The 12,457-nt window shown below is 30.9% G+C and overlaps 1 protein-coding gene across 2 annotated transcripts; it reads left to right on the top strand.

The window, feature by feature from the left end:
• The first annotated feature begins 1,040 nt into the window (after positions 1 to 1,040).
• Positions 1,041 to 11,406, top strand: LOC101494973 (uncharacterized). 2 transcript variants are annotated; one of them, XM_073364233.1, is made up of 17 exons: positions 1,041 to 1,140; positions 1,415 to 1,468; positions 2,065 to 2,141; positions 2,262 to 2,415; positions 3,282 to 3,420; positions 3,638 to 3,935; positions 4,354 to 4,537; positions 4,998 to 5,099; positions 5,243 to 5,569; positions 5,663 to 5,746; positions 5,863 to 6,021; positions 6,586 to 6,669; positions 7,297 to 7,434; positions 7,863 to 7,975; positions 8,747 to 8,886; positions 9,393 to 9,501; positions 9,601 to 11,406. In XM_073364233.1, exons 3-16 carry the CDS (start codon positions 2,065 to 2,067, stop codon positions 9,491 to 9,493), a joined length of 2,100 nt encoding a protein of 699 aa, XP_073220334.1. In that variant the 5' UTR covers positions 1,041 to 1,140; positions 1,415 to 1,468; the 3' UTR covers positions 9,494 to 9,501; positions 9,601 to 11,406. The 2 variants fall into 2 exon arrangements, with proteins under 2 accessions (XP_073220334.1, XP_012574582.2); XM_012719128.3 differs by having other exon boundaries at positions 8,747 to 8,907.
• The last annotated feature ends 1,051 nt before the right edge of the window (positions 11,407 to 12,457 follow it).

Genomic DNA, 12,457 nt, shown 5'->3' with positions numbered 1-12,457 from the left:
ATTAATATGTCAATATTATTAAATATATATTTTAATATTTAACATGAAAATTTAAAACATGTGACTTTATATAACACCATAATAATTTGTTCAAAAAAAGTGAGACCACAATTAAATTTTATTTTATAATAATAATACATTTAAGAGTAAACTATCATTTTAGATATAAAAACTATAGGATTACTTTGATTTTTGACTTAAGTAAAATTTAAATTAATTATTGAATGATTAACTTTTCGTCGGTAAACCTAACTTATCATCACCCTTCATTTTGTCTACTATTTTGTTTTCTTAAATATAATTTTAGTCATTCATCTTTTACTTAATATTTGTTTTGATATTTTATCTTTTATCTAATATTCGTTTTGATTATTTATCTTTATTTTAATTCATTTTGTTCTTTTATCTTTTATAAGTGACATATTTTAGTCATTTTCACAATCAGAATAAAAATTATAATAATATCCGATCATTGAAAATCTCTTATAAAAATTGACACATGTATCCGTATAATACTATTTCAATAAAAACATTCATTTAACTCAATAATAGAGTTGAACTTGAAAAAATTATTTTTGTATATTTTAAAACATATTTAAACTCTTCGAAAAAATATATTTATTAGAGTTTATTGTTTTTTCACTTATGTTTATTAAATGTTTATTAAGATTGCACACTTAATTTTATAACTAATTCAAAATTTGTTTTCAATGATTCATGACAATATTTATACAATTATTTAAAAACATTATGATAAAAATGATAAAATACATCAACTTATAAAAGATACAAATTAAAGATAAAAAAATAAAATAAATTAAAGATAAAAGATTAAAAAGAATGTAGAATAAAAAAGTAAAAGAAAGGAAATTATTTTTAAGCTTATTTTAAACAATTTCTCCTAATATTTTGCGTATTCGCGAATTTGAGGGATAAAATGGCCAATCAAGAAATATCAGAGGACAAATTGGGGATTTAATATTGCTCTGTCACTGTTAGGTCTTCACTCACGCGCTCCACTCACTTAGTCACTCACAGTCACGTAAATCAGTGTAACAAACTCTTTGGCTACCTTCGTCTTCAAGTTTTCGTTCTCGAAACGTCGTCGCTTTGTCTCTCTCTCTCACATTCCACTCCTAGGTTTTCCTTTGCTTCAACCACTCACTTCATTCTCGAATATGAAAACTTCACTTTATTGTTACTATTATTATCCCACTTTTTTTGTGTGTGGTGTTTTTTAATTTCTTGTGGAATGTTACTATTGTTGTTCACTGCATTGCCATTGCTTCATGTTACTATTCTATTGATGAACTATTCAAGTCTAAGATTTTTTATTTTGGTTTCGTAGTTTTTTTTTGTGTGTTGTGTTTCTCATTCTGGTAGATGTTGCGCACTTTTTTTTATTGTTCTGCAGGTTTTTTCCCTTCAGTTGCAAATATTCACGTTTAATAAGAGAATCGCGAGCAAGGTGCAATTTTAATTTTTATTCTTTAACTTTTAGTTGTGCTGTATTTGGGAACATAAATAGACATGGAAAATATTCAAAATCAACTTTGCATATGAACATTGGCATCCGCATTGAATGGCCTAGACGGTTTTAATTTCTTTGCAAAGATGAATGCAGTTACAATTGCACCATATGATAGTAATTTTTTATTTTTAACTTTGTTGTTTTGCTAAAAGAGGTGCATTTGCTATAAAGCATGGAGAACAGACACTTTGTCAAAGATAATAATTTGAGAAAATAAATTAATTGAGTGTAATCAGGTGTCAAAATTGTGTCGGAGTCCAATACTAACATATGTCAGACACCAGGACAATTTGATAAGAGGTGTTGGTGTTACAAAATGCATTTCTTTTATTTATTTATCATTATTATTATTATTATTATTATTATTATTATTATTTATTATTATTATTATTATCATCATCGTTGTAGTTGTTGGTAAAAGAATACATTTACAAACTTAGCTTTCTGAGATTTTGTTTTTTTGGTTGTTTTAATTTGTATTATGCAGTATATTTTCAGTACATTTAATTTTTATTGCACTGGCATTTATGCAGATGAGCATGCCCATTACTCTTAAGAAAGATTGGAAAACTATATGCGACATAAAGTGCCATAACCCACCGGCTGAACTGTATGGATCATATATTAACTTTGTAGTACCTGTTATTATCTGTCTTTTATGATGGTACAAACAGGATTTTTTAGTGTGACGATTTTACTGATGAATATGTTAACCTACATTTTTTTGCAGGCCCCAAGAATTGAACATTGATATAATTGTTTCAAAGAAAAAGATACCTAATATTTCTGCATTGCCCCAATTTTCAGTAGCACCTGCTCCAAACAGTTCACGTGATAAGAATGAGTGGGGGAAGTTTTTGAATTTCCTGCACAAACATGACATGGTATGAAATTTTATTTTTTCCTGCCTAATTTATTTTCTTTGCAAAGCATAGTCTGGAGTTATTTTTTAATTAATTTAAATTTTATAGCTTCTGTATATCAAGACAAATTATGCCTCGGGATGGGAGATAGAAGTCCAGTTATGATTTTCATAGCTGCCAGTGATTTTACGTATATGATGATGTTGTGGCAATGCTTATTTATTTGATGATTTGGTGCTTTTTCATCATGTGTTCTAGTCAGATTCTTGTTGCTAGTGAGATTCCCCTTTTCATCAATAGACTATATATGGCCCTATAGCATGGTATATACATATGAATATGAATATACATGACATAGGTGTAGATTTGTTTTCAATGATTAATGCTATAGAGGAGATGTTGTGGATTTTTAATGTGTTTCTAAGCATCTTCTTGTTCTGTAGGGGGAGTGGGATTCCCCTTGTTTGCTAGTTAACTAGCAATATGCATGCCTGGCTGTGTACTTCTATATTTATTTATTTATTAAAAAGTGAATACAAAAATTATGTACTGATTGTACTCTAATTTACTCAGTGCTGTATCCTATTCCAATCTGTTTGCTTTAGTAATTTCATATGTTTTACTAAGTTAAAAGATGTCGGGATCTTGTGTTTTAAATAAGTGAGGCTGTCTGCCAGTTTTCTTAATTATTTTACTGTCTTTGTTGTATCTTTGCCTCATGGTTGTTAAGGTCTCTGAATTTTTTTACATGATGTTGCACGTGGTAACGTTTATTATATATCCATATGATTGACAAAATCGAGTAAGACTAGTATAGTTTCCCTCATTGCTTTTTGCTATATTCTTTTGAGTAGTTGAACCAGAATCAATAAGACTCTGTTTTTCAGGTTGCTATTACAAGCTTTGAGCTGTACAAGCTTTACATTTTGCCTCCTCCTAAAGCATCTACATCCAGCCCAGTCAATGTTGCATATCAGATAGGCAACACATGTACTATAGATACTCGTGCAAGAGACTGTGAATCAGGTATGCCATCTACAGTTCACTGTTATCATTCCCATACTATAACTGGTCAGTGCCTAATAGTATGAAAACATTACAAACACAATGTTATGGGATATAAGGATGACTTGGTGGTTGAGGTGAGAAATTTAAGTTATTTGGAATTTCTTTTACACACAAATGAAGTCTATGAAAATCTTTATTTAAGCCTATGAAAAATCTCTAGATGCTTCCTTATCAGGTTCACACTTAGCCGAAGAATGTGGTGGACCTGCTACTTTCATTGCTAGAGGTCCATCAAACGGTGGCGATGTCTGCTCCTCACATCTTAAGTTTCCTCCAGGGGAAGATCGTGCATATCGTTTTACAGCTGAAACTTGTGGAATTCAGTCACATGTGAAGCAGGAAAGACTGCCTGAGAAAAATTTCATACGAGCAGATCCAAGTTACCTGAAAACTCTTGGCCAGTTTCACTCTGGATGGATTTTCGGTGGAATAGCTGAGCTTGTTGATAATTCAAGGGATGCCAAAGCAACTAAGTAGGTTTTGTGTTTTCTTGTACCACCGTTGTCTTGTTTGGTAAGGCTTTTAGGCTACAATTTTGAAGGGTGTAGGTCTTTTGATGATAAAAAACAGAATTGAAAAGTAAGAAATGGAAACAATTATCCTTCATTTATTTATTTATTTATCAAACTTATGGATACAAACTCAAAATGTAGTAGCTTGAAATTTAGAGAATGCATGAGTAGCAATATATAGAATTTCCCATTCTTATTTATGTAATTGGACTATCTACTAAAAAGTTAACCAACTCACCTTTTTCCCTCCTATTTTTCCCTTGATTTAAGGGAGAATTTTGTAAATTGCAATTAGTTGATACCTCAAATCAATTTTTTTTCCCTAAAGCTCTTATCCTCCTAAAATAGTACTTATTATTTTTTGAAGTTGATGCAACAGGATGGACATTTTTGTTGATATGATAAAGATGAAAAAATCTGGGAAGGATGTACCTATGTTGTCTGTAATTGATGATGGTCAAGGGATGAACCATGATGAGGTTGTGAAAATGGTATCTTTTGGGCACAAACAACCTGATATTGACGACAAGGATCAAATTGGTAGATTTGGTGTTGGATTCAAGGTAGTTTTCTTTCTGATCTCATTTTTTTTGCCCAGGTGTTTTTTGAACTTAATTTTGTCCTTTTGGAGCACATGATTTGTGTAAATGGCTTTTATATTCTATGTTTTGTTTAGTCAATGTAATTTTTGGAGGCTGCCTCTGATGCATTTTAAATAGTTAAATGATGTTGTTTGTTTTATGCAATTGGCAATTGGTTCATGTTTTTTATCTTGCTTTCCCTCCCCCTGTTTACTGTTTAGCAGGATGTTTCACTCTCCTAAGTTATGTGATTTATTATTTTTATTTTCGACTAATATTATTTTAAAAGAAAAGATGTTTCGCTAATTTTGTTTCACTTGCTTAGTTTATTTGCACGATAGTTTCTTTTATCTTTATCGTAGATAGTTTGTCATGACTGTGGTTATTGACACCTTAATATGAGACTAAATTTGATACTGAATTTTGTCAAATCCCTCAATAGACAGGAGCAATGAGACTTGGCAAGGATGTTCTTGTTCTAACCCAGACTGCTAATTCCAGATCTATAGCATTTCTTTCACAATCCCTTAATGAAGGCAAAGATGTACGTTACACATAATGGATTCTCTTTTAATGATATTGAAGACATCAGAGATGCTAAGTTTAAAAAATTGTGATATTGTTTCTGCCTCATTCCTAGATGCTATTCTTTTAATTTTTATCGATACTTTATTTATTTTATTGTAGAATATAGAGATTCCTATAGTTAGTTACTGCCGACAAGGACAATGTATGGAAGTTGACACAAATGCTCAGTCTGAAACATTGGCAAAAAACAATTTGAAGGCTATTAAGGAGTTCTCACCATTTAATAAATATCTTATTGGTGAAAAGGCAGCCTTGTTTTGTGGTTGTCCGGGTACCCAGATATATATCTGGAACTTGGATGAATGGGGTTTGGAGTGTTGCCTAGAATGGCACAACGGATTGAAAGGTGGGAGTTCTTTTCACCAAGGTGACATTTTCATCCGCAGCAAAAGGAGTCGTTCTCGTCAAGGCCAAATTAATCAAAAGGTTTGGTATCTCTTTTGCTTTTACGGGATGATTATCAATTGAAATTTGAAAATATGCCTTTTTTTTTTTCTTCATATTTCTTTTGGTCTTCAGGTTCCTCTGGATTACTCATTACGAGCTTATTTGGAAGTCATCTTCTTAGTCCCGCGAATGAAGATATGTGTTCAAGGGACACTGGTAATTTCATTCTTGAAAGTTCTAAGTAGTCAATGGAACCAGGGTGAATTTTTGTTCTTTTTTGCCATCCAATCTTTCATTCTAACTGTTTGTTGTATGGTTTTATCTTTGCTTAGGTTAAAAGTCGACCGTTAGCAAATTTCCTCACTAATACTGTTATTGCAACTGGTGACATTTTGGGAAGGCCGGTTGAATTGATACTAGGATTTAGTCAATTAAAATGGGATCAAGCAAGCTGTGGAATATTTTTGTATTGGCATGGTCGTTTAATTGAGGTAATGATTTAGTCCCTTAGTGTATGTATATTTGTAGCTATTAAGGGGCTTGGAATCCATTGTTTTGCACTGGTATGTGACATGTCCTGATCAAGACATCAAACTCAAGATCCAGTAGTTAATTAATCATTAATAACATTCAAATGTAAATGGGATACCCAAAAATATGTAGATCTTGGATTTGTTGGAATTGTTCGTCCCCTAAGATAACATTTTGGCGCATAGATAGGACAGAACGTGAACAAAATGTACCCTTTTATCTACCTTGTGTCCTTTTTGTTTCACTATTAAAATGCAACAGAACAATTTGCTGTATATTCATGTCTGAGAGGTCCTCTAGTGAAATATGTAACACGCTTAGTGTGTATGACCTATATTCTCCAACTTGAGGTCAAATGTTTGATAGGATGACTTGAATCTGAATATTTCACAATATTCGTAAGGGATTTAAGAGTTAGTGCTTCGTCTTTTTGTATTAAACTGTAATTAAAGTCTTAGTTTTTTATGATGCTTCCTTATTTAAAACTTTATAGTTTCAATTATATTTTTTCTTTACCATTATAGGCTTACAAGAGAGTTGGTGGCATGATTCATAGTGCAGATGTGGGGCGCGGTGTAATTGGTGTCATGGATGTTACAAATTTAATGGTATGTACCTTTTTTATTACATTACCCGTATACTAGCCATTTGGAGCCTTTGAGAAAATAGTCTGCTTGGAAATTTTATTAATTTTAGTTGCTTAGGTTTAGAAATGCATCTGTTGCTTGTACAATCTGCCAGAATGATATGATATTGGTGAGCACGTGTTTAACCTATTGGCAGTGATTTAGTTTTTATTAAAATTTGATAAGTATGTATGTTAAGAGAGACTGTGAAATGTCATAATGTTTTGCTGGATTAATACTCAAATTTAGATTGCCTACTTTTTATTCCTTCTTCTTTATGCCAGTCAATTGAAATTTGTGAGTAAACTATACGCCCTTGAATATGTTTTTTTCATTTTGGTTGTTTATTTTTTGCAACCTTATTTTTATGCTTGGACAATCTGCCCAAATGATACTTCCTATGGTGGCTTAGTTTTGGATTGTACTTCTGAGTAGGGATTTTATTTTGTATAAAGCCTTTAGTAATTCTTTATGTATGTCACAGGAATCATCGTCATCATTGTTATTAAAATTATTTTATTAAAGTCTTCAATGAAAATACTTAGTCTTACTTAATGATCGATGGCTGTTTTCATCTTCCTTTCTACTTTTTCTTCCTTTTTGACATAGGATGATCAAGATGGTCGTGTGTGGGTGCACAATAACAAGCAGGGATTCCAAGACTGTGAAGCATATGCATGTCTTGAGCAGTGGCTTGCGAAAAAAGCAGATGAATACTGGGACAATAATTTTGATTCGCTTACGTTGGTAAAAAATTTCTTTAAATTCTATCATCTTTTACAAAAGATCATCAATTCTTGTTATTCGTGTTGACTGTATTGTATTTTGTATGTAATATTGATTATGTTATTATTTTCTAGGATCCTAGATTCTTTTAGATTGCCTAAGCTGATTTGATCTGATTCCGATGTTATGGGATTCTTTTTCCCCGCTTCTTGTATATAATATATACATTAAGTCCCTTATGAATTAATATGAGAAATATTCATATTTAAGTATTCCTTAGGACTAAACAATATATTGTTTTAAAGTGAAGCTGCTTTCTACATGTGAGCTGGATTTTCATATGATTGAAGTGGATAGCAGTAACTCAATTAAAATTGTGAATGTTTAATGTCCTCTTATTCTTCCTTTAACCGGAGGTTTGCTGAACTTTACTTCTCTCTCTTCCTTAGGACAAGGATAACTGTGTCTACAAACCAGATTGTGAGTGGGTGCAATGTGACAAGTGCAGAAAGTGGAGAATGTTACCTCCCACCTTTGACAGCCGAGGATTGACTACGCAGTGGTACGGTAACCGATATTTCACATTCATATACCTGTCTGAATAATTTGTGATTGATTATCCGTTGCTTCACTGTGTTAGCAATATTTCTTTTCTCATTTGCAAAAAAGTGTACAAATATAAATATTTCAGAGAAACTGTTCTTCCGAGAAGCATTTTACTTGTTGATTTAGCAATTTAGCTCAAAGTAACATTGGAATGAAATACTTTTTTTTTTTTTTGATCAAATAATTACTCTTTGTCTTTGTATATAATCACTACATGCTGAGTGCATTTCACTCAAGCAATTCATATCAATTCTTATCTTCTCAAGATTCTGTAACTAATTCTCAAGTTGTTCCATGGTACCAACCAAATGGAACATGTGACCTTTGGTTTTCAAACATCCCTATAATCCCTCTAATGAAAGAAAATGAAGTTAATCAACCAGTATATATGTTTGATAAACCGTTTCTACATCTGTGTTACAATTGGGTTAGAATTTACTGGTAAAATGAAATTTGGTGTCATTTATTTGTGTCTATTAGGCTGATAGAAACACTATTGTACTCTAAAATGGTTAGTTTTGAGGAATGGATCTAGTCTTTGGTGATATTATGTGATTACAACGGTGCAAATAAAGGAACAGATAGTAATAGCAACAAATTCCATCTGGGCGTGGACATCATGGAATAGATAATTGAAAAAAATACAAATTTGTGATTCTTCCTCATAATATGCTAATATTGCGTGTATTGTTGATTAGTTTAGTGTGAACTATTGCTATTTTTTTAGGTTCTGTTATATGGCGCCTTTCAAAGGTCAATGTGCAGATGCTGAACAGAAGGTGAAGCCTGGCATAGTCACCGTTTCCACAAAGCGATCAGGATATGATTGCTTGCTGAAAGATTCTCATAGTATCAATACAGAAGCTGGTAAGGATGCTTCTGGCACAGGTTAGACATTAGATCACTTGACAATGAAATTGGCCGATTATATTTGTAATATGTTTTAAAAAGTACTCAACAGAAATCTTAACATGTTGGATAAAATATGAAGGTGCGCCTTTCAAATTGTTATCTTACCCGTTTTAGCAAATGACTAGGCTTAAAATTTAATTAAGTTAAAAAATGGGGTAGGTAATATTTCAATTTTGGACTACTTATTGAATGCTTTTGATTAGACTGTTTAATAAAGGCTGTATGTTATTTTTTTTATTAAACTTGACTACATCCATTTAATTGACATGATTATTTTTGGAGTTTTTTTTCTTTTTAATTAAAAGTGTGAATATAGGTAATTTGATATTATGATGATGGCGTGGTAGCTAATACATGCTGGTTGGCAACCTTTATTTTGCCAGCATAATCTTCTATTTCGCTTTAGAGTAGAGCCGTGCTTCGTTTTCATTGATCATTCTTGCAATAATCTCAACTTGTAGATGAAAAATTGGTCAATTCTGAGGATGTAGTATATCCAGCCTTCAAGCGGTTGAGAAAGGTACACTTTCAAGCTACGAGGATGTCAAATCTGCCTCCTTAACCCACCGGGTAAAATAAATGTTTTATCTTTTTTGCTGTCTGAAAGTGCATTTTTGAACAATTTATGCCGTCCACAAGTACACTTAGAAAAATGAGATATTTTTACAGCAATGGTGGGTGAAAAGTACCATCTTATCTTTTGAGCAATATATTTTGAAAGGCCTGGAGTTCTGCTAAATATCATCTTTTGAGCAATGCTTTCAACATGTGAATATGTAAATTCTCCTTCTCTCTCTCTGTAGATTTCATTACATCATTGGTATTGTCACGGTAAATTTCTATTCATGATCATTATGTTCCTCAGGTTGGTTAATTCACTTAGGATCTTAAAACTCAATGAGGATATTTCTTGTGAACTATTTGCATGACATGAGCACGTTATATTTTTTGGTATAATGAATTAAAATCCTAAGATCGATACATCAAAATTATTATAAATCCATGATTATGTTAAAGTTATTTTAAGATTATTGTTTATTTTATTTTTATCATTATCTTTTATTATTTTCCTAACGGGTTTGGTGTTAGTACAATTTCAATGAGTGGTTGCTTTCTCAAATATAGACTATTAATGAGCAATGTATAGTCTTTTTTATTAAAATTTCTTCCGTAGATATGACTTTTGTGCATGCAATCCAACATGCACGCTTCTTCATATGCGAGTATGACTATGAATGTACCATGTCATCATGTGTTGAGGTTTTTGGAAGATCAAAGTTTTATAAGTAAAAATAGCAGTTGTAATTCGTTTGTGAAAAATCTAAAATATAAAAGGTCAATCTTGAATCGATGGTTTTTGACTTATGGGATTTTCCCTTTGTTCTCTCTGTTTAATCATTTTACTCAATTCTCTTTCTCTCTCTCTCTCTATATATATATATAACAGTAAAGCCATGTCAGGATGGATCAAGTTATTCAAGAAATAACAAGTTGAGTTACTTTATTTAATAACTTATGATAATTGATTTGTAAAATCTATTTGTTGAGTATTATCACATTATATTATTGATTAAACAGTTTCTTTTATAACTTAGATATTTGTAGCTATGTGATCTTGTAGTTGACATTTACTTATATTTTTAAAATGTGTATTATTGTTGACTTGAAGTTATTTGATGAAGTGTGAAATGGTTTTGAAATTCTGTAAGAATTTGTGGAGTTGGCTTATTAAATAAGTACTCTTACTTTACCAATTGAATTAGTAAAATTTAATATTTATGATAAGATATTAAGTAAAGTAATTCATCTCAAAATTATTCTTAGGAGGCAGTGGGGGCAATTGCCTCACAAGATAGTGTTGTTAGTTTGTTACATTTAATAAATTTTATTTATCCTCCATAAATAAATAGGCGTTGTCTTCACTTTCTTCTCAAAATTTTAGAGATATTTAGTACCTATCAGGAATAAGGTGATTGACATTAAAATTAGTGTTAAAATAGCAAATTTCAAATTTTAAGGAATAAGTATGAATTGATATTTTTTTAAGTACACTGAGGATCTTTTATACTGTTGTAAAAGTATTATAGGCAATTTTTCACCTCACTATAAGAAATTTATGGATCTAACTTCTTTTGTTAGAAGTTGAGGAATTCTCCCCACCTAATGAAATAGTATTTTGAGAAACTAACTTTTGGAAAGAGCTACCTATCTACAGAGGATTTTGACCAATGACAAACTGAATGAAGTGTTGAGGAGTAAAGGGATTTAGATCTTCTCTACTTTTTAGTAACTTTTGGCATAAATAAAAGATAGAGCATGGAAAATATTGAGAGAAAATGAAGGGAAAAAAAAAAGAGATAAAGAGAAGAGATGCGACCATGAGGGAGATAGGTGATTTTTCCTATGAAAGGTAAATAATTCAGGTCTAGAGTAGAAGATTTGGAGTTATATATTTAGAGATTTCCTTTTAAATTGATATTAAGTACTAATAAATTGTCTCTCTTCTAGGGATGTTAATGAGGCAAAGATGAGGAGTGGGAGAATGTTTCCCATCTCCGGCTTCATTTCCCGCCTTAGAGAGTTTTTTTTACTCATTTATGTCTCTATAAATTCTTTTGAAACCATTGAATAAAATAATGACTAAATTTCTATTAATACATAAACTATTTTGTTAACATTTCTTGGGGATATAATCTCTTGCGGGGCAAAGGTACAATCTCCAAACTATCTTCAAGGGTTTTTTCCTCCATTACTTGAAGGGAAAATTTCCCGTCCACGGGATCTCAAATGAAGTAATTAGAGGGATAACCTTCATTTACAAATATAAATTGATATCTCTACTATCAACGTAATATTTATCTTGTAAAAAAAAAACTTAATATTTATTATTTTTACAAAATTAAAATTTAGGCTTAATTTACGAAGTTGGTCTCTCTATTTTAAAAGTCGATAATTTTGGTCTCTTTCTTGAATTTTTTAATTAAAAAGTGAAGAATTTGACATACAATTCTATAATATAAAACTATCTAGACGTATTAATTATTTATATGTTATTAATTAAATTAAAAATATAAAATTTTATTAAATTTTTAATTATTTTAATTTTATAAGTATTAATCATTATATTTTTTTTTAAAGAACAACGAAACTTACATGCACACTTAATGTAGTAAAAATTGGTTTTGGAAGTTTGAATTTATACCTCAACAAATCCACTTTAGATTATTTTTGTGGTAATTGTAGATAGATTTATTTTATTAAAATAATATAAATGGTAAGATGACAAGAGTAGAACATGAGTTAGAGGGTGGAAGGTGGGATCTTCATGTAGTCGTCACCTTTGGCTGAATTACAATCAGTGACAACTTATGATAAAATAATTCGAATTTGAAGTTTAATTTTTTTAAATTTAATATAGAAAAATAAAATTTAAAATTTGAATCATACTATTTTGATCTTGATCTAACTATGTGGTATAGTCTAATACACTGAATCTATATCCGTGAAAGGTGTGGGCATTGCCCTA

This window comes from Cicer arietinum, chromosome 8 (assembly GCF_000331145.2).
Source record: "Cicer arietinum cultivar CDC Frontier isolate Library 1 chromosome 8, Cicar.CDCFrontier_v2.0, whole genome shotgun sequence".
Classification (NCBI taxonomy): domain Eukaryota; kingdom Viridiplantae; phylum Streptophyta; class Magnoliopsida; order Fabales; family Fabaceae; genus Cicer; species Cicer arietinum.
The sequence above is the reverse complement of the archived record's forward strand: the minus strand, read 5'-3'. Positions and strand labels throughout refer to the sequence as shown.

What these genes read in the sequence shown, in the direction of transcription:
- LOC101494973 (XM_012719128.3), top strand. Translation starts at nt 2,065, where the DNA reads ATGAGCATGCCCATTACTCTTAAGAAAGATTGGAAAACTATATGCGAC. An exon ending in CATAACCCACCGGCTGAACT is followed by an intron (nt 2,142 to 2,261) that starts GTATGGATCATA and finishes ATTTTTTTGCAG; the next exon opens with GCCCCAAGAATTGAACATTG. An exon ending in TGCAAGAGACTGTGAATCAG is followed by an intron (nt 3,421 to 3,637) that starts GTATGCCATCTA and finishes CTTCCTTATCAG; the next exon opens with GTTCACACTTAGCCGAAGAA.